The sequence below is a fragment of the Miniopterus natalensis genome, chromosome 2, assembly GCF_054644295.1.
Source record: "Miniopterus natalensis isolate mMinNat1 chromosome 2, mMinNat1.hap1, whole genome shotgun sequence".
NCBI classification, from domain to species: domain Eukaryota; kingdom Metazoa; phylum Chordata; class Mammalia; order Chiroptera; family Miniopteridae; genus Miniopterus; species Miniopterus natalensis.
Genome location: NC_142082.1, coordinates 154362025 through 154381042, shown reverse-complemented (window position 1 = coordinate 154381042; position 19018 = coordinate 154362025). Strand labels below are relative to the sequence as shown.

Here is a 19018-nt window from a genome sequence, read left to right as displayed (position 1 = left end):
GTCCCTCCCGCCCGACGCGGCCCGCGCAGCCCGCGCGAGGACGGCCGCCTCCCGACGCGCGCCCGCGGCCCTTTTTTGGCGTTGAGCGCGGCCCGGAGGGCAGGGTCGCCGCTCGGGGCGGGGGGGCGCGGCCGAGCCCGGCGCCCGGGCGCGCGGGGCGGGGCTGCCTCGGGGCCCCGCCGCGCCCCAGACAGGCCGGGCGAGCGCGGGCGGCCCTCGCCGCCTCCTCCCGCGGCGCCGTCCCCGGCGCGCCCGACCCGGAACCCGCGCGCGGGGCGGGCGGGGCGGCGAGCGCGCAGAGCTGGCGGGCTCCCCCGCCGCCCCCGGCCGCCCAGCCATGTCGGCCGAGGAGATGGTGCAGATCCGCCTGGAGGACCGCTGCTACCCGGTGAGCAAGAGGAAGCTCATCGAGCAGAGCGACTACTTCCGCGCCCTCTACCGCTCCGGCATGCGCGAGGCCCTGGGCCCGGAGGCCGGCGGCCCCGAGGTGCAGCAGCTGCGCGGCCTCAGCGCCCCGGGCCTGCGCCTGGTGCTGGACTTCATCAACGCCGGCGGCGCCCGCGAGGGCTGGCTGCTGGGCCCGCGCGGCGACAAGGGCGGGGGCGCGGCCGAGGAGGAGGAGATGGACGAGGCGAGCCTGCTGGCCGAGCTGGTGGAGGCGGCCTCCTTCCTGCAGGTCACGTCGCTGCTGCAGCTGCTGCTGTCCCAGGTGCGGCTCACCAACTGCCTGGAGCTGTACCGCCTGGCGCAGGTGTACGGGCTGCCCGACCTGCAGGACGCCTGCCTGCGCTTCATGGTCGTCCACTTCCACGAGGTGCTGTGCCAGCCCCAGTTCCACCTCCTGGGGTCTCCGGCTCCAGCCCCGGGGGATGTCAGCCTGAAGCAGAGGCTGAGGGAGGCCCGGATGACTGGGACCCCCGTCCTCGTGGCCCTGGGGGATTTCCTGGGGGGACCCTTGGCCCCTCACCCCTACCAGGGGGAGCCTCCGTCCATGCTCAGGTATGAGGAGATGACTGAGCGTTGGTTCCCGCTGGCCAACAACCTTCCTCCCGACCTGGTGAACGTCAGGGGCTACGGGTCGGCCATCCTGGACAACTACCTCTTCATAGTGGGCGGGTACAGGATCACGAGCCAGGAGATCTCTGCTGCGCATTCCTACAACCCCAGCACCAACGAGTGGCTCCAGGTGGCCTCCATGAACCAGAAGAGGTAAGCACCCCGCAGAGCTCTCCTGCCTTCTCATCCGTTCACTCGTTCACTGATTCATCCCCCCAGTATTCACTGAGCAGTCGCCCGAGGCTGTGCTGAGGTGGGACTGGCATCTTCATGACTGTCGTTGGCCTTGGCGCTGGCAGAGTTCCACCTTAACTAAGAACTTTCAAGGAAGGCGAGGCCCCAGTGCAGTCCACTAGCTGAGTCGTTTCCTTGCAGATACTGTGTCTTTAGGCGAACTGCTTTCTTTGCCTTTATCCCAGTGGGGGGAAAAACAAAACAAAAACATATTGTGGTTTCATGAGATGCTTAAAACTGTTGTTCTTTAATTTTGCTTTTATTTTTACCTTTTTTTTTATTTTTTAGGCTCTGATCCTGATAATGACACGTTGGGCTGTAACCTGTAACACTGACGTTGGGGAATTTTTTGTTGTTGTTGTTAATGACTTTGAAGCCTTCCACACTGGAGCACCCATCTCTGATCAGGAGATAATCTTTAGGGCTGTATTAATATTGAGTGTGTAGGGTTGTCTTTCTTATTTTTTGCCCTCTTGCATCTCACTTCCTCCCAGATAGTCATCATTATTGACCCAGAGCTTGAGCCGGGAAGTGGTCACCTACACTATTGGAATATTTCTACCCACCCCGACCTTCTCCCTTCCCATCCTGCAAAACCCTCCCAATATGAACTTGAGTGACTTGCAGAAAGGAAGAGAAAAGGAGGAGATTGGGGGGCGGGGAGGGAAAGGAGTCAGGAAAGGAACAGGAAAACAAGAGCAAAGCAGATACAGGAACACGGGGTAGGAAATAAAGATGGTAGGGCCCAAGGTGGCCCAGAGCCATTCAGAAGTGGGACAAGAATCAATGTAAGCCAAGAAAGGACAAGAATGCCCTTTCTCCTGGGCCACCTGTACCCATCTTCAGCCCCACCATGCTCCCTGCCCTGAAGTAGGAAGCAAGGAGTCAGGGGACTTGCCACCTGTCAAAAAGTCTTAGCAAGAATGGGGAACCATTACACGTGTTTACTTCACTTGAGGGGCACCCCAGGCCATAGCCATCTACAGGTTAGCATATTTTCTTCCAGCCCTTTTTTAGTGCATTTATACCATTGAGATGATATCACTTAAAATTTGATGTCAGGAGTGTTATTTTAAAAGAAATTCTAGGAGCCTTACTTGAAGCAACAAAGAAACATTCAGTGGTTATGAGTGGTGCTCAGATTAGGGATGGAAGGCCCAGGAGGATGTCTGTCACCTTTACACACATGTCTCCAGCTGTATCAACTGGTGCTTAGCACGCCTCCCCTAGCTCCACAACTCGCTCACAATACCTCATAAATTCTTTTCCTTCTTGACAAATCCTTGGTAGTCTTTTTTCCTCCCCTCTCTCTCAAAATACCCTTTCTGACCTCTTTTGATAAAAAAAGTATTCGAGTGATGCCTGAATACATGCTTAGAAAAGTTGCAGATGACACAAAAAAACTATTATAGAGTAAAAATGTCTATCTATAGACATATTTATATATTTAAATACATATTCATATTTATAAAATATAAATGTATATTCATATAAATATAAACATGTTGATAGTGGTTAATGGAAAACTGAATATATGTATAATGTACATATGGGGGTATATATATAATTTATACATGTATATTTTTTACTCAAATTAAGTTATGCTGATTATTATAGTACTTGGTGTTTCCACTTAACATTACTGTGTTTGACAGTCTTTTCAATATCAACAAACATAGATACAACTCACTCTTGTTAATGGCTATGTAGTATTCTAGCCCATGGATGTGCCATAATGTAATTAACTCTTCCCTTATTCATGAGCATTTAGATCGCTTCCTTTTGCCATTATAAACAATGCTATATTGAACATCTAGGCATATGTGAGTTAGTACTATTTGGCAAATTCCTGGGAACCCTGGATAGGTGACTGGTGTGAATATCTCTGATTGAGAGATTATTCTTTTCATATGATTTCAGCCACTTGTATACTTTTGTAACTGGCCTTTGCCAATTAAAAAAAAAAATTGTCTTGTTTATCTTTTTCATATTGATTTTATAAGTTATATTCATGTATATAGATACTGCTCTCTTGTCTTTTAGGTAATGTTGCATGTTTTCCCCGCTTTTATTTTATCATAAGCTTCAAAAATTCCTTAAGTGACTAGGGACATAAAGTCAGCGAGTAGAGGGTGGGAGTTACGATGAACCAGGGAGCTGCTGCCCCACCACAAGAGGGCTCTGCCTCTCAGCCACAGCTGGTTACTGTATTGCCAAGTAGAAGTGAGAAATGGTGTTGCCAGACATCTAGATATCCTGTTTTTTTAAGTGTTGGCAGCTTACTCCATTTAAAAAACAAATCAACGAAAATGAGAAAAACTTTGCAGACCCAACAAAGTGCAGGCTCCAGTTTTGGACCTCAGGTTTATAGTCTATTATTCTTTTGTTTTTGAAAGATTTTTAAAAATTGATTTTTAGAGAGAGAGGAAGGGAGAAGGAGACAGAAACACCAATGTGAGAGCATAACATCGATCAGCTACCTCAAGCATGCCCCCTACCGGGGATGGAGCCTGCAACCTGGGCATGTGCCCCGACCTGGAATTGAATTGGCAACCCCCTGGTGCACAGACGATGCCCAACCAACTGAGCCATACCAGCCCGGGCTAGTGTGTTCTTATATAAAGATATTTAAAAATTTTTTTGTAGTCAAATTTGTTATGTGTTCTTTGAGCTTTCTATCTCCCATAGGAAAGGATTCTACAAGCTAAGAATATATAAATACTCATCTACCTCATGACTATTTTATAATTTTACCTTTAGATCTGAATCTGTTTGCGATTTATTTTCATTTTAGGTATAGTGTGGGGTTATAGTGTTTCTAAATGTCCCAGGAGCCTCAGTCCTTCTCGCTGTGATTTGCAAAACCAGTTTTCATGTTCTAATTTTCTTGTTTTCAAATGGGCAGATTGGCTGTTCTTGCACTAATGACACATTTTTAAATTGTGGTAGCTTGGTAATCTATGATGTGGGCAAAAGTAGGTTTACAGTTGTGAGTGGCATTCTTGAGTTAATAAAGCTGTTGTAATAATCATAACCTTCGTATCTTTTTCCATACGAGCAACTGTAAACCTACTTTTGTCCACCCTGTATTTTATTTATTGTCTGGTGGAACAAAGACCCTTTTGTTCTGTTTTGTTTTATTTTAATTCTGTTGGCTATTTTTTGCACATCTCCTTCAAGTGGGCTTTAGAATCAGCTTGTCAAGTCTGGTTGGAATTTTGGTTAGGATTACATAGTATTGATAGATTAATTTGGAAGAGGAGTCACAGTTTTATAATACTTTACAGCTTGAAAAGTGGTTTGTTTTTCCAGGTATTTATTTAGGTCTTTTGGTCCTTCAGGAAAGGTTTCTTTCCCTATCTTTGTAGCATCTGTGTATTTTTTGTTAGGATCTGTCTTAGATATTTTGTAGTTATTTTTCCTACAAAGATACTTTTTAAATTATATTTTCTAATTGGTTATTGATGCCATATTGGAGTTTGTACCATTCTTTTTATAAATATATATGTGTGTGTGTGTGTGTGTATGTTTGTGTGTGTGTGTGTGTGTGTGTGTGTGTATATATATATATATATATATATTTTTTTTTTTTTAATTGATTTCAGAGAGAGGAGGGGAAAGGGAGAGAGAGATAGAACCATCAATGATGAGAGAGTCATTGATCAGCTGCCTCCCGCACGCCCCTGACTGGGGATCGAGCCTGCAACCTGGGCATGTGCCCTGACCCGGAGTTGAACCAAGATCTCGTGGATCATAGGTCGATGCTCAACTGCTGAGCCACGCCTGCTGGACTGTACCATTCTTTATCTCCCTTGTCCTTTGATTCAGATCTGACATACTCTCAACCAGGAGTCCCTTCCTAAACCCTTGGTTGGGTTCAAACTCTGTGTTCTAGCACGCTCCCACTTTGAATTGAAATTTCTTGTTTGTTTGTCTCTCTCCCTTCCAATTGAGTCCAATTACTTATTCAGTGCTTATGTATTCCTACTGCTAAGATGGTGTCCAGAAACATAATAAATGCGTGCAATGCATGGTTTGTTGAATTGTGGCATAGGTTTATGTTATTGTAATAGAAGCCAATGTCTAATTTTATATTCTTTTAAAATGTAGCATTATAGTGAACAGTTTAATCTTATAACAATCACTATAGTTACTTAAAATAGCTGAAAATGTCTTAGTTGTTTTGACTCAGTGGTTAGAGTGTTGGCCCTCAGACTGAAGGGTCCTTGGTTTGATTCTGGCCAAAGGGAGGGACCTTGGTTGCAACCTTGATCTCCATCCCTGGTCAGGGTACGTCCGAGAGGCAACCAATCGATGCCTCTCTCTCCCTTGCATCTTTGTCTCTCTCTCCCTTCTACCCTCTCTGAAAAGCAATGGAAAAAATATCCTCCTGTGAGCAATAAAAAAAAAGAAAGAAAAGTTTGCCTGGCTGGTGTGGCTTAGTGGTTGAGCATCTACCTAGGATCCAGGAGATTGCAGTTTGATTCCCAGCCAGGGCACATGCCCAGGTTTCGGGCTCATCCCCCGTGGGGGGGTGTGCAGGAGACAACCGATCAATGATGACTCTCTCATGATTGATGTTTCTCTCTCTCTCTCACCCTCTTCCTCTTCTCTCTGAAATCAATAAAGATTACACACACACACACACACACACACACACACACATATATTATATAAATAAAGAATAGCTGAAAATAATTGAACATTTAGTCTGTGCTAGTTACTATTCCTATGACTTTACATATATTATCTCACTTTACATATATTATCTCACTTATTCTTCACAAGGGCTGTCTTAGGCAGGTTCCCATTTTAAAGAGGCAGAAACTGAGGCGCAGAAAGTTAAGTAGATTGCTCAAAGTGTGTACTAAGTATAGTAACAAAAATGTAAATATCTATTGAATATGTATAACTATTTAGATTACTTACAAGTTATGGCTGACAGTGACCAACTTCATGCAGATTTTTTAATTTTCCTTTTGAAAATTACTTTCTTCCATGAAATGGAGCACAGATATTTTATGGTACTGTGCTGCTTCTCAGAATTTTATCACATGTGCCTCCGCTTCACAGCCTCATCTCCAGCATTTTTCTTGTCGTCATTGGATGAACAACCAGGAGGACATGGTTCCTGGTTCCTGCCGGCAGGAATTTATAATTGAGTTTCCATGATGAGACAAGTACAGATGAAACCTAGGTGTTTTTGGCTAATGTGTCTAACACGGGTTCCCGAAAGACTGCCGGGAACTTAGAACCTTGAGTAAAAATAGTGGGTTTTACACAGCATTTCACATCCACTTTGATTCACTTTTTTAGGGATGTATCTGTATTATTTTACTTTGACAAAGGGGTCAAATGCAGAGCAGCCCGCTTTGCCCAGGCACTGAACAGTGCCATGATCCCAGAATCTTAACTAACCAGAGACAGGCAAGGACCCTAGGATTAGGAGATTTTATAGCGCTTTGCACCATGGAGAACATGGTGCTATATGACCGGGAGCAGATAAAAAAATAAATGATTAGTGCTGTGCCCATACACTTGAAAATGACAGTGACTACCTGTCACTCTCTGAGAGGATGCTTTGAGTCCAGGTGTGCAGCACTGCCTGGTGGTCTGAATGTGGATTTGATCTCAGGAGTTGTTGGGACATAGCTTTTCACATGTCAAAGCTTGTGTGCCCACAAAATTGCTTGCATTCCCTCCTCACTTTAATTAGCAATAACTTGCAGAAACTGGCCGTTGTGGCCACAATCAGTTCATTAATTTCTCTATTTCTAAAGTTGCCTCTAGTCCCTTCCATTGCCAGGCACTTTTACTCTGACATTGGAGTTGGGCGTGCCTTCCTGTTGTTTGCGTGAAAACAACAAGGTTGGGAGAGAAACTGAACAGTCTCCTGGCAGAGATGGCATGAGAACCGTCAGACTTGGCTGTCCCCTGCCCTCAGAACCAATTTAGTATTTTGAACATTTCTAGAGTCATGGAACCATCAAGAGATTAATTTTGGCCAACAGTTTAAATTGCTTTGTGTATTGGATTTTCTCAGAAGGTAGTAGGTAGAAACCGTGACTACTTGTGTTTCCTAACCTCTCTCCTCTCCCCTTCCTGGTCCCTGGGGAGGTTAATACATAGGGAAGTGGCAGAACATAGTCAGCAGAAGGGGAGAGAGGAGACAGAAGGACCGGGATGGTCCACAGACTGTACAGTCCTCTTCTGAGTGGTTGAGAAAGGATCGTGCCATTTCACTGTAATTTTCACTGTGATGATAACAAACTTGTATGGAGCAATTCACAGCCATGGTTTACTTTCCTTGAGCTCTTACTCTGGGCAGTATATTGTGGCCACTACTTTAGATGTCAATTCCTATTTCATGCTCACAGCATCTCTGTGAGGTGGGTATTATTACTGGTCCCATTTCCCCAAAGGGGAAACTGAGGCTCAGTGAGTTTAATTAACTGGCGTGTAGTCACAGTGCCAGTACTCTATGCCACTCAGACCTCTATGCCTCCCTACAGTAGTATACAGCTCTTGTTAATCATTGATTTTTGTGCACTGGTGTTTATCATGATTTATGTTACTTAGCTTTTAAGGATTTAAAGAACTTTTTATTTCTTCTAAGTGAGGTAGAAATTAAATCATCTAATTTTTCCCACTTTCTGTTTACTTTAAGTAAGTCAAGTATAAGTGTGTAGCCTCAGCAAACTATCTGGTTTTAAAAATTATTCTTTTTGCCTCCTGAATGTATTATGTCAGGGATCAATATAAAACACTGCAGCCCGGCTGGGCGTGGCTCAGCGGTTGAGCATCGACCTAGGATCCAGGAGATCGCGGTTCGATTCCCGGTCAGGGCACATGCCTGGGTTGCGGGCTTGCTTCCCAGTCGGAGGTGTGCGGGGGACAGCCAATTAGTGAACGACTCTCTCATCATTGATGTTTCAACTCTCTCCCTCTCCCTTCCTCTCTCTGAAATCAATAAAGATATATTTAAAAAAAAAAGAAACACTGTAGAGATCATAATTTTTAAAATAATTGATAGTTTGAATTCGTACCTTTACCATTCAGGAAATGAAGAGTGGAAGAATTATTTTCAGAAAATTAGAAATGAGGCGGTAAATGGAAAGAATTTATGGATGAGAGGGCACTTTGTACAGAACCCCAGAGTGCATCATAGGACCAGTAACGGTTGTAGTTGACAAATGAGAAACTGACCTCCTGAAGTGGAGAAACTCAGGCTTAGGACATGCAGAAAAGCATTCCCTCTAAGTGACCTGTTTCTGCCAGTGTTACTCTTTTCAACTCTTACCACGTGTGATATTGGGTTCTTTTTATCCCTACTTCATAGGTGGGGAAACTGAGGCTCGTTGACTTGTCCAAGGTTACGAAGCTGTGGAGCTGAGATTTCCCTGTACATTCCTGGGCTCACAGTCCTCAGCAGTGTGACTTTTTATTAAGTGGTTTGTGTTTGGGTGGCAATTTCATCTTAACACAAATTCAGTGTTGAAAAATGTTTCGCTTCTCTTCAGGTGAATTCGAGCATGTTGGGGTCTGGAGAGATGGAATTTACTTTTAACTGCCTATTCATTCAGCCTCAAAAAGAAGCCCCTTACATGTTTGCTCAGGACAAATGATGCTGGATGAATACTAAGAACTGTTTTGATCTGACAAAATTTACTATCTGTGTACCTGTGGGGAACAAAAACAAACTGTGGGCTGGTAAAATTTAGTACTTATTTACAAGCTTTATTTCCTTTGGTTCCCCAAATTTGCACACATAGGGAGGGCATCATGGTCAGATTTTTAAGGACCATTGGCAGCAGGAAAGGTAAGCGACAGAAGCCAGGGACCCCCCAGTAACTGTCACCTCTGTGAGGTCTGTTGGCATGAAAAATTGAATGGCTGGCTGGATTTAATGGACAATATGGGCTTCTTGATGAAGAGTACTCTGTTCATTCTGATTTGAAAAACAAAACCGAATTAAAGCTTACTGAAGTGTAAACATTTCAAGCACTTGTAAAAATCATAGTTTTTTAGTAGGTGGCTATCACTTACACATGTCCTGAATCCTAACGCACCGGTGTTTGTTAAACACCTCTTACATCGGGCATGGACGGCTGGTGCACCGCCGCTGCTGAGTCTGCCCTCTTACATACCTTGTTCATAGGTAGCTTCTATCCCTACTCTTTCTTCGGGTATTGTCACTTCTGAAGAAATCATTGTGCTGACGTTAGACGTGGCCTCTAAAATTCACCTGGTCTAGCCTCTTTATTTCATAACTAGAAAGTGGAGAAATTATAGTGCTAGTATCTTATCTCTGCATAGCACTTTCTGATCAACTGTTTGCTCTAATGGTCTCAACCACTCTGCTGGGTATTATCCCCATGCTAGAGATGAAGAAGTGAAGGGTTGGGCCCGGATTAGGTAGCTGGTTATCAGCAGAGCTGAGACTCAAACCTGGTGTCCTGATTTGTGCCACAGGTCTTTCTGTTGCATCACGGTGCTGCTCATACGCCTCACAGTAGACTGGCGCAGCACTGTTTCTCCCTCCTGGCCTTCAAGGAGTTCATTAATCCCTGTGTGCTACAGTGAAACTAATTCTGTCTTACTTACCAATGCAAAAGTCATGAGACTCTTGTCTAGTGTCTGAAGCCTGTGAGCAGCATTTAATTCTATTACTGAATTTGGGGCTCAAAACCAGTGAATTTCTCTTTTTAAAAGTAATTTAATGCCTGGCAGGCATGGCTCAGTGGTTGAGCTTCAGCCTATGAACCAGAAGGTCATGGTTTGATTCCTGTCAGGGCACATGCCCGGGTTGTGGGCTCGATCCCCAGTAGGGGGCATGCAGGAGGCAGCCGATCAATGGTTCTCTCTCATCATTGATATTTCTCTCTCTCCCTCTCTCTTCCTCTCTCTGAAATCAATAAAAACATACTTAAAAAATAATTTAATGTTATGATAGGTGAGTACAGTGGTACCTCGGTTTTCAAATGTAATCTGTTCCGGAAGACTGTTCGAGTTCTGAAATGTTCGAAAACTGAGGGACCAACAGCCGATGGCTGGGCCTCAGGACCTTGCGCTTAGTGGAAGCCACGTGGCATGTTCGACTTCTGAGGCAGGATCAAAAACCGAAGCATTTCCTTCTGGGTTTACAGCATGCATAAATGGAAATGTTCGTCAGTGGAGATGTTTGAAAACTGAGGTACCCCTGTACTTGTTGATACAAGTGTTTGTTGAGTTAACGTGTATAAGTACCCTAAGTGCTGGATCAAAATACATTTGTAATCAGTTCAGTGCTTACCTGCCCACCTTACATGTTTTGAGGCACCATATAAGGTGCCCTCTTATGGGAGAGGGAGAACAGTGGTCCCCTTGGGTGCTCTCGTGGCGATAGGGGCTCCGAAGCACACTTTGCAGGTGCCTGTCTGTGTAAGCAGTGCTGGTGTGTACCTAGGATGGAGTCTCCCCATGTGGTAGGGAGAAAGATAAAATATCCTGAGTAGAGAGACAAGGGAGTGGGGTGGGTGCTTTTCTCCCTTAGCGCTTGGTCTTGCTCCTGAAAAGAAGGTATTGCATTTAGTGTAAACAAATTATCTTTGGTTCTGGTGTAAGGCTAAGCGAGATCATTCCTTGTTATATTGACTTGCTTAATCTTCAGTTGCTAAAGTTTGGAGAATGCACCATCCTTGTGGACTTTTGGGGACAAGACTGAAATTTGAGATGCCATTTGTTCGTTCCTCTGTCCCCAGGCAGAATGGTACCCAGTGTAGAGAGCGAATTTTCTTCAGCTGCCCAACAGATTCCACATTCTCTTGGGCAGTTCATGCCATCCTTTCATTTCCTAATGATCGAAAGAACTGACTCTGTGGGCCCTTGTGTTCTGTCTTTCAGGTCTAACTTCAAACTCGTGGCTGTTAATTCAAAACTCTATGCCATTGGCGGGCAGGTGGTTTCTAATGTCGAGTGTTACAATCCTGAGCAGGATGCATGGAATTTTGTGGCACCCTTACCAAATCCTCTGGCTGAGTTCTCTGCATGTGAGTGTAAGGGGAAGATTTATGTCATTGGAGGATACACGACCAAAGGTAAGTGAAGGGGCCGAGTAAGTGGTCCTCTTATACGTCGGCTTCGGCAGCGTGGGGGAGGGCAGAGGGTGCCAGAGGGAACACTGCAGTGAACATCAGTGTGATTTTGTGCATTACGTACTGTACATTTACACATCTGGGAGGAAGCAAGTCTTGTATGACGGGTGGTTTGGACAGGAGGGGCCTCTGATGCCTTTGTGGGGGCATGCAGATTGAACGGGGTAGGGGAGACTGAAGAAAATATGTATTTCTGCTCTGGAACGCCAGCCTTATGGTCTTGTCATCTTACGACTTGGCTGGGTAGTTCCCATCCTTTCCCCCAACGCACACAGAATCCTCCGCATCCAGCACTGTAGAATTCAGTGCCAGACATCCTTGCACATTTTTGTTTTCCTTTTCTCCCTTCTTGGGCACAAACATACAAGCTGTGGATTCTGAAACTCAGCTCTAGGCTGATGCTCACATACCACAGGAAGAGCAAGAGCATGATGTGAGAAGATTCTTTTCCCACCGGTCGTGGGAGGTGGCTGTGCTCTTCATGAAACTATACGTATGTGGTTTTCACATTTTTGGTGGGCATTTTATAGTTAATAATTTGGAGATGGAAAGTTTCTCCAGCAGGTTTTGTACTGCTCTTCTTAGTAGGAAGCCTGTCACTCGTTACTGGCAGAAAGCAGCTTGGCTGTGGTAGGAAAGGCGACGGTGCACCACCGGGAAGAGGCGCCCTTCCTTTGATGTCCCCCCTGGTCCCCCTCCCTGCAATGTAAAGCAGTTGTTTCCAAGTCATCTCCTGGCCAAGGAAATTTATTTCTTCATTTGATCTATCTGATTGTATAATGTCCAGAACTTACAGAAAAGGAATAACTGGACTCTTAGGACTTTTAGCCGCATTGAAGTAGCAGATATACCACTATGTGTGACAGCCTGTCACACATAGTGGTATATCTATATGAGATGTAGATAACCTGTCACTCCTCTGTGGTAGGGCAGAGCTCTCCATCCCTGGCTGATAACAGGCTTGGAGAAGTGATGCTGATGTCCATTAAGCTGTATGCAACCACAGGTAACTGTAAAGGGCAGAAACCCACGTGCTAATATAAGCCTAGGCGACCATGATTTCCTTCACTGTAACCAAATGTGTCTTGCTTTGGGGATTTATGTTAGAGGAAGAAGTTGAGTGTAAGGTGTTTTATGAACATCTAATTTACTTTCTTTTTTTCATGACAGCAAAATATTTTGATTAATTCTTCTTAAAGTGAACCTCTAAACAGTTGCTTTGGTGGGGAGGGTGGTGGGTGCTGTTTTAGTTTCCTGTGGCTGATTTAACCAATGACCACAAACTTGGTAGCCTAAAACAACAGAAATGTGTGTTCTCTCATAGTTCTGGAGACCAGAAGCCCTAAATCAAGGTGTCAGCAGGGTCTTACTCCCTCGGAAGGCTCTAGGGGAAAATCCTTTCTTTCCTCTTCCAGCTCTGGTGTTCCTTGGCTAGTAGTGGCTGCATAATGCTGATCTCTGCCTCTGTCTTCACATGTCTGTCCCTGTCTTTTCTTCTGTCTCTTATAAGGACATGCTTCTCATTGGATTCAGAGCCCACCTGGGCAATCCAGGGTGATCTGTAAGGACCCTTTCTCCAAATAAGGCTCCATTCCAAGGTTCTGGGGGCTAGGAGGTGGACATAATCTTTTTTTAAAAAATGTTTTTGTTGATTTCAGAGAGAGAAAGGGAGAGGGAGAGAGATATAAAAACATCAATGATGAGAGAGTCATTGATCGGCTGCCTCCTGCACACCCCGTACTGGGAATCGAGTCCATACCCCGAGCATGTGCCCTGACCGGGCATTGAACCATGACCTGGTTCATAGGTCAGTGCTCTATCACTGAGCCACACTCGACATATCTTTTTGAGGGCCACCATTCAACTCACTATCAGTGGTATGTTTGTCTACATCTTTAAGGAGAGGCAGTAACAAGGATCAGTGCATGGGAAACTGAGCTTTTTTTCCCCCACCCAGGTTTTCATCACTTGTGGAGCTATTCCCAGTGTCCCTCCCTAGTGGCTTGCCAGTGAATATAAGATAGTTACCAGCTTTTCCCTTACAAATAATTGAAAAAAAAAAAAAAAGAGACCTAGCACTCAATTCATTTATCTTCAACACTGGTGTTTAGGTTGCAGTGGTCAACTTTATGTGCTTAAGAAAACTATAGCCTCCAGAGAATTCCCGTATGTGCATATGTACCCCTGTGTGTGTGTGTGTGTGTCTATGTCTGTCTTTTCTCCTAGGAAAGTAACTATAGCTATTCACTTGTGAGCATTTCTAAGAATTCTGATTCCTCCATGGATTTTGTAACACAGAATACACCCGGGGGGCTGACATATGCACACAGATCTTTTGGCTTCTCTTCTGAGTAGGAGCTGTGAAGCCCTGGCAGGCAGCACTGTGACCCAGAGTGCTCTGCTAGTAGATGTCCTAGTTTTTCCATGACCCTGGCTGAGTCAATGCTTTTTAGATTTGACCTGGAAAACCCTTGCTTGTGTGTTTTCTAGTTTCGAAAGCCTCTACTAACGTACCTTTTTCACTTGGGCCACCCACTGTGATTCCTGTCCCAGGTTCCTCAAGCCAAATACCCATGAAGAGATGGTTAGGTGATGTGGATGGATGGATGTTTGTGTAAGCGTTGAAAACGAGTTTTCTAAGACGAGAGGGCAGGAGAGTTGCTTGTACTCTGAAGCTGCCCCCCCCCTGCTGGTTAGTCTCTTCCCAGTAGTTCCTAATAGTTCTTTGTACTTAAAACAAATCATGATTGTTATGAAAAAAAAAATTCAGAACTTAAAATTGGGTTCTTAACCTGCTGACTTCTCAAGTTAGGTGAGACTTCTAAAATCCAGTAAGTTATAGTTCATGACTTTTATGATAGCTGTTTGACTATTATAATTTGGCAGGCACTTTAGAATTTTTAAAAAATTCATTAGAAAGTAATAGTGACCACTAAAGGGAAGAAGGGTAATTTGTTAAACTTCAGAATCAACTCTAAATGCAAAAGCGAAAAGATCATTCCTTCAACTCAAACCACCTCGTCATGGTCTGAGCCCTTGTTGGGTGAGGAGAAGAAACATTGACAGAAGACCTGGAAAGACCTTCAGACCAGCAAGTTTTCCGTGCAAGGATGGTGCTCAGCCATCTGAGCCACTCCTGTAGGGTGGAACTAGATATTTAAAATTTCACAAGCAGTTTTTCAAAAAGAGATGAGGCAGTGTTTTCCCTTAAAATAACGTCAGAACAAATAGTCTTTACTCTCTGATTTTATCTACACAATGACAGTCCCCTGTGAAACGGGCCAGGGAGAGGGAAGGGCCTTAGTTAGTGTGTGTCTGGTGTTATAATTGGGAAATAGAATTGCAATGATTCTGTGGCTTGAAGGCAGAGGTGAGACTTGCATTTCTCTTACATTTCTTGCATTTCTCCTGACTTTTTGTGTCCTTTCCTTTTGATAGCCCCTGACAATCCTGCTGGGCTCGCTTGTCTGACTTTGTAGAATCTGATGTTAAGAATAGATCCCCTTGGGGCTCAGCCTGGCATCTGTACTAAGTAGTCAGTAGTCTGTAGGTGTTGATGAAATTTCTGAGGCTCTGGTTCTTTTATATTGATTGGCCTGGTGGTTGTAAAAGGTGTAAGGGTACTGATTCTGAGGGCCTCCCAGGGAGGGGACGTTTGTGAATGCGACGTGAGGGAGGACAATTCTAGAAGGATCTCCTCCCAGCCATTTACAAAACTGTGTTCCCATTCTCGGCTTTTCTGAAATGTTTTGCCTCCGTGTACAAGGTTATTCAGGTGGAGGCAGACGGTTGCACACAGCCTAGGTAGTCGGTGGTGTTACTTGTGGCCGTGTCATCACTTGGCTCCTGTTCTCGTTTCAGACCGGAACATGAACATTTTGCAGTACTGCCCCTCGTCCGACATCTGGACCCTCTTTGAAACATGTGACGTTCACATTCGCAAGCAGCAGATGGTGTCGGTCGAGGAGACCATCTATATCGTGGGGGGGTGTCTCCACGAACTGGGGCCCAACCGGAGGAGCAGCCAGAGTGAGGACATGCTCACAGTGCAGTCCTACAACACTGTCACCCGGCAGTGGCTCTACCTCAAGGAGAACACGTCCAAATCGGGCCTTAACTTGACTTGCGCGCTTCATAACGATGGCATCTACATCATGAGCAGAGACGTGACCCTGTCCACCAGCTTGGAGCACCGCGTTTTCCTCAAGTACAACATCTTTGCAGATAGTTGGGAAGCATTTAGGCGTTTTCCAGCCTTTGGACATAACTTGCTCGTTTCCTCTCTTTATCTGCCCAATAAAATGGAAAAATGACTGAATTGACTTCGTATTTCAAAGAAACCTGGTTCAAGACAGAAAAAGTGTAGTGTCCCATTTCCAGGGAGACTGACTTCTACAGGGGAAATGTGGGTTCGAAGTAGGTCACATATACACAGCTGTAAATAAGCTTACTTGAACTAATTACTTGAAAACTTGTGGAGAAAAGAGACCAACTTTATTGTTTTTTCAGTTATTGGTTTTTAAATGATGGGAGCAAATCCATGATACTGTTTTCCTCCAGATAGGATACGTACCCTTGGGCCAGTGACTAAAACTGATCATTGAAAAGGAGCTTCATCATGTCTGCTTAGTAAAGGGCCAAAGTCAATAATTGGTGTGAATGGTAAAGATGATTTTAAGATCTGTTTTATTCAGGTCACTTGAAATATTGTTAATACCTTAAGTGAAAGGGTTTTTTTGGTCATTAATTTACTTCACAAACATTTATATTAACACGTATTCTCCCCACCTCTCCCCTAATTATACCCACATATACTTCCAGTGTGTGTAAAATAGGGTTCTGTGTTCAGATATTTTGTTTGTACGTTACCTTGCAGGACGTGGACAGTGATGGAACCCTACAGTGAAGCCTCACAAGCATCCAGTCCTCCCCAAAACCTGCATATGAACATTCTCAGCTGTTTTTCCAGGCTTTTTTTTGCAATTATGAATGCTGAGTAAATAGGCAAATATAGCCACTTATTTCATTTCTGTGGCAGATTGCAGATACATGTGGACAGATAAGTTGCATTGCTTTTTGTTTACTAGAGGATATATTGTTTAAAAGAATAGATATATATATTTTAAACTGAGTCTTAAATTTAAATTCAGTTGGGATGGAAGGGAAATACCAAATAAGAAAAACAATTGCCTTTAAGAGTTACTTTTATGGAATGCGTTTGACTTAGTTATTATTTTCTTAAGATTGAAAAAATAACCTTATTATATTTAGATCACTCATCTTTCTAATTTAATGTTAGCCTTTTAATTCATTCTTTGCTTGTGTGGGGTAAGGTAAGGGTAGCTGTGAACTGTTTGCCCTGGAGAGAGGGGAGGAAGCTCTGATAGAAGTGGAATGGCCTCTGGTGCTAGTTCTGAAGTTAGGCAAGGAGCTCTTCTTGCCTTGGTGGTTAAATCCAGTTGGAACCCAGCTCAAGCAGGTGTTTGTTTTCAGTAAGTCAGTTAACAGGATAAAAGCTTCTGCCCATCATAGATCAGCATTTCTTTAAAAACATACACACGTACTTACGGAAATTTTGTTTTGATTGAAAAACACTCTCTGAAATTCTCTGATCTTTTGTAATGGATTTTGTTCACCTGTGCACTAGATTCCATCCTTTTAACATTCCAGTTACAGTCAGTGTGCCTCACTTTAAGAAAGTCCCCTAGAAAAACACTGTCACAAGTTCATGCGTCAGCAGACGCTTACCGAGTGCCTCCAGTGTGCGTTCACCGTGCAGATGTGGTTTAGAGGAGCTGATGGCTTCAACAGAGTTCCTCGGTCTATCGGGAGTCACTACAGGGTCTCTACAATCATGGCCTCCTAGATATTTAAAATGAGGGTCTGGTTGTAAAAATGTTATTTGCACACTTTTCAGGAACATTACTTGGTAAAATGAGGTAAACCTTTATTGTGGACGTGGAGACAGATCTTTGTATCTTGTCACCAATTAATCCTATCAGTATTCTACTTAGAACACTAGTTTAAGGGTTTCTAAGCCATATCCATTTATTCTCAAATACTTAGCCTTTAAAAACAAACAAACAAAAACAACTCTGAGCTGAAATTTTCCTGGGAATGATACTTTAATAATAGGTTTATATTAATTTATATTCACTATAGAATTGAATTTCTAGTGATAAATAATTTCATTACATGTATTTAAAAATCTTATTTATTTTAGATAGTGTTAACTTTGGTTGCTACAGAGCTAACTTTTAAAGGTTCAACATTATATATTCAGAAGATTCTAGCCATTTGAATTAGTTCTGGACAAGCAGTTGGAGATTGGCTTGTAAATAACCACACCACATAAAATGCAATAGTAGTCCTGCCAACTGGTTCTCTTCCTGATTGTGTTCTTTGGGTCCGTTTTCCTAATGCCAACAGTTAGATTCTTGGCCCAAGTGAAGACATACTCTGATCCACAAAGCTCTTTTGAGAAACCAGATTTGATGTGTGTGTATATGTGCATATATCTCTGCGTGCGCGTGTGTGTAGGCTGGCGTGTTATACCTCTCTCTAAGACACACAGACGTCTGATAAGGCTCTGTTACTCTGGCTGCCAGCAGTGCTGGGCAAGGTGGAAGGTGCAGTAGGAACAGATCAGTGGACTTGGGACATCCGCCTTCCTGCTGTGCCCATGAGCTGTGCTGACATTTTGAGGGTCATTTGAGTTTAGCTCTGTTCCCTTGTTGGTGCCAGTGTTATAGGGAAGACTCTACCTATGTTAAAAGCAAAGTTGCTTTGAAAACCTTCCCTCATCCCCCAGGATTTTGCTCTTTGACACTATTCCTCTGTTTTCTTCCTTTCTCTAAATGCATTATCTTTTCTGAGATGCTTCTTTGGGGTGCAAACCTCCCATTGTGGAGAGGAGAGTGACTGGGAGAACCCCCAGTGGTGGCCACCCTGCCAGAAGCACCCCGTTTACTGAGAATGGCCTGAAGGGCAGAGAGTGAGTCCTGAGTGTGGGTTGGTAGAGGGGGTTATAGGTCCTTTCTGTCATTCTGCCTGGCTCTCTTTTCAACACCTTTAGTTTCAGAGGCCTCTCCCTTTAGTGTTCTTTGAAAGTTTCTGATGAATGTGTAAGAGTTGATTATTTCAGCAGTGTTGGTTAAGTCATAACACTGAAGTACTGAGAAGGTTATGGATACTAGTAAGAAACACATAGATTAAGATTAAGCCTGAATACCAAAGAGAGTTTAACTTTGCCCTTTTTGGGGAACCAAAATCTGAAGTAATTCCAAATGCCTTAGATACCAATTAAAGTCATACTGAGACAGATAAAGCTCTTTCTCTACAAAGGGAGTAATTAGTAAGTGCGCGCCCTCTTCCAGTAAACAATTATACTTATTGAGCATTACAGATGCCGTGTTTTCAGATTTCCAGGAAAAGTCATAACTCTCCCTGTTCAGCAGCACAGGTAGATGGAAAGGCCTTGGCCTTCCCGATCCGCCAGTATTTTAGTGAGCAGTGGCTTAAAGCAGAGCACTTGAGAAACAGCACAGTGACAGAAAGGTAACATGGATGAGTGCTGCATGCCTTCCTCCTCGCCA

The 19018-nt window shown here is 44.1% G+C and overlaps 1 protein-coding gene across 2 annotated transcripts; it reads left to right on the top strand.

The window, feature by feature from the left end:
- Positions 1-294: 294 nt before the first annotated feature.
- KLHL42 (kelch like family member 42) lies at positions 295-18964 on the top strand. Of its 2 annotated transcripts, XR_001602201.2 has the most exons (4): positions 295-1209; positions 11173-11366; positions 15285-16085; positions 16300-18964. XR_001602201.2 is itself a non-coding variant. In XM_016199102.2 (3 exons), exons 1-3 carry the CDS (start codon positions 338-340, stop codon positions 15734-15736), a joined length of 1518 nt encoding a protein of 505 aa, XP_016054588.2. In that variant the 5' UTR covers positions 295-337; the 3' UTR covers positions 15737-18964. The 2 variants fall into 2 exon arrangements, 1 of the variants encoding a protein (XP_016054588.2); XM_016199102.2 differs by having other exon boundaries at positions 15285-18964.
- The last annotated feature ends 54 nt before the right edge of the window (positions 18965-19018 follow it).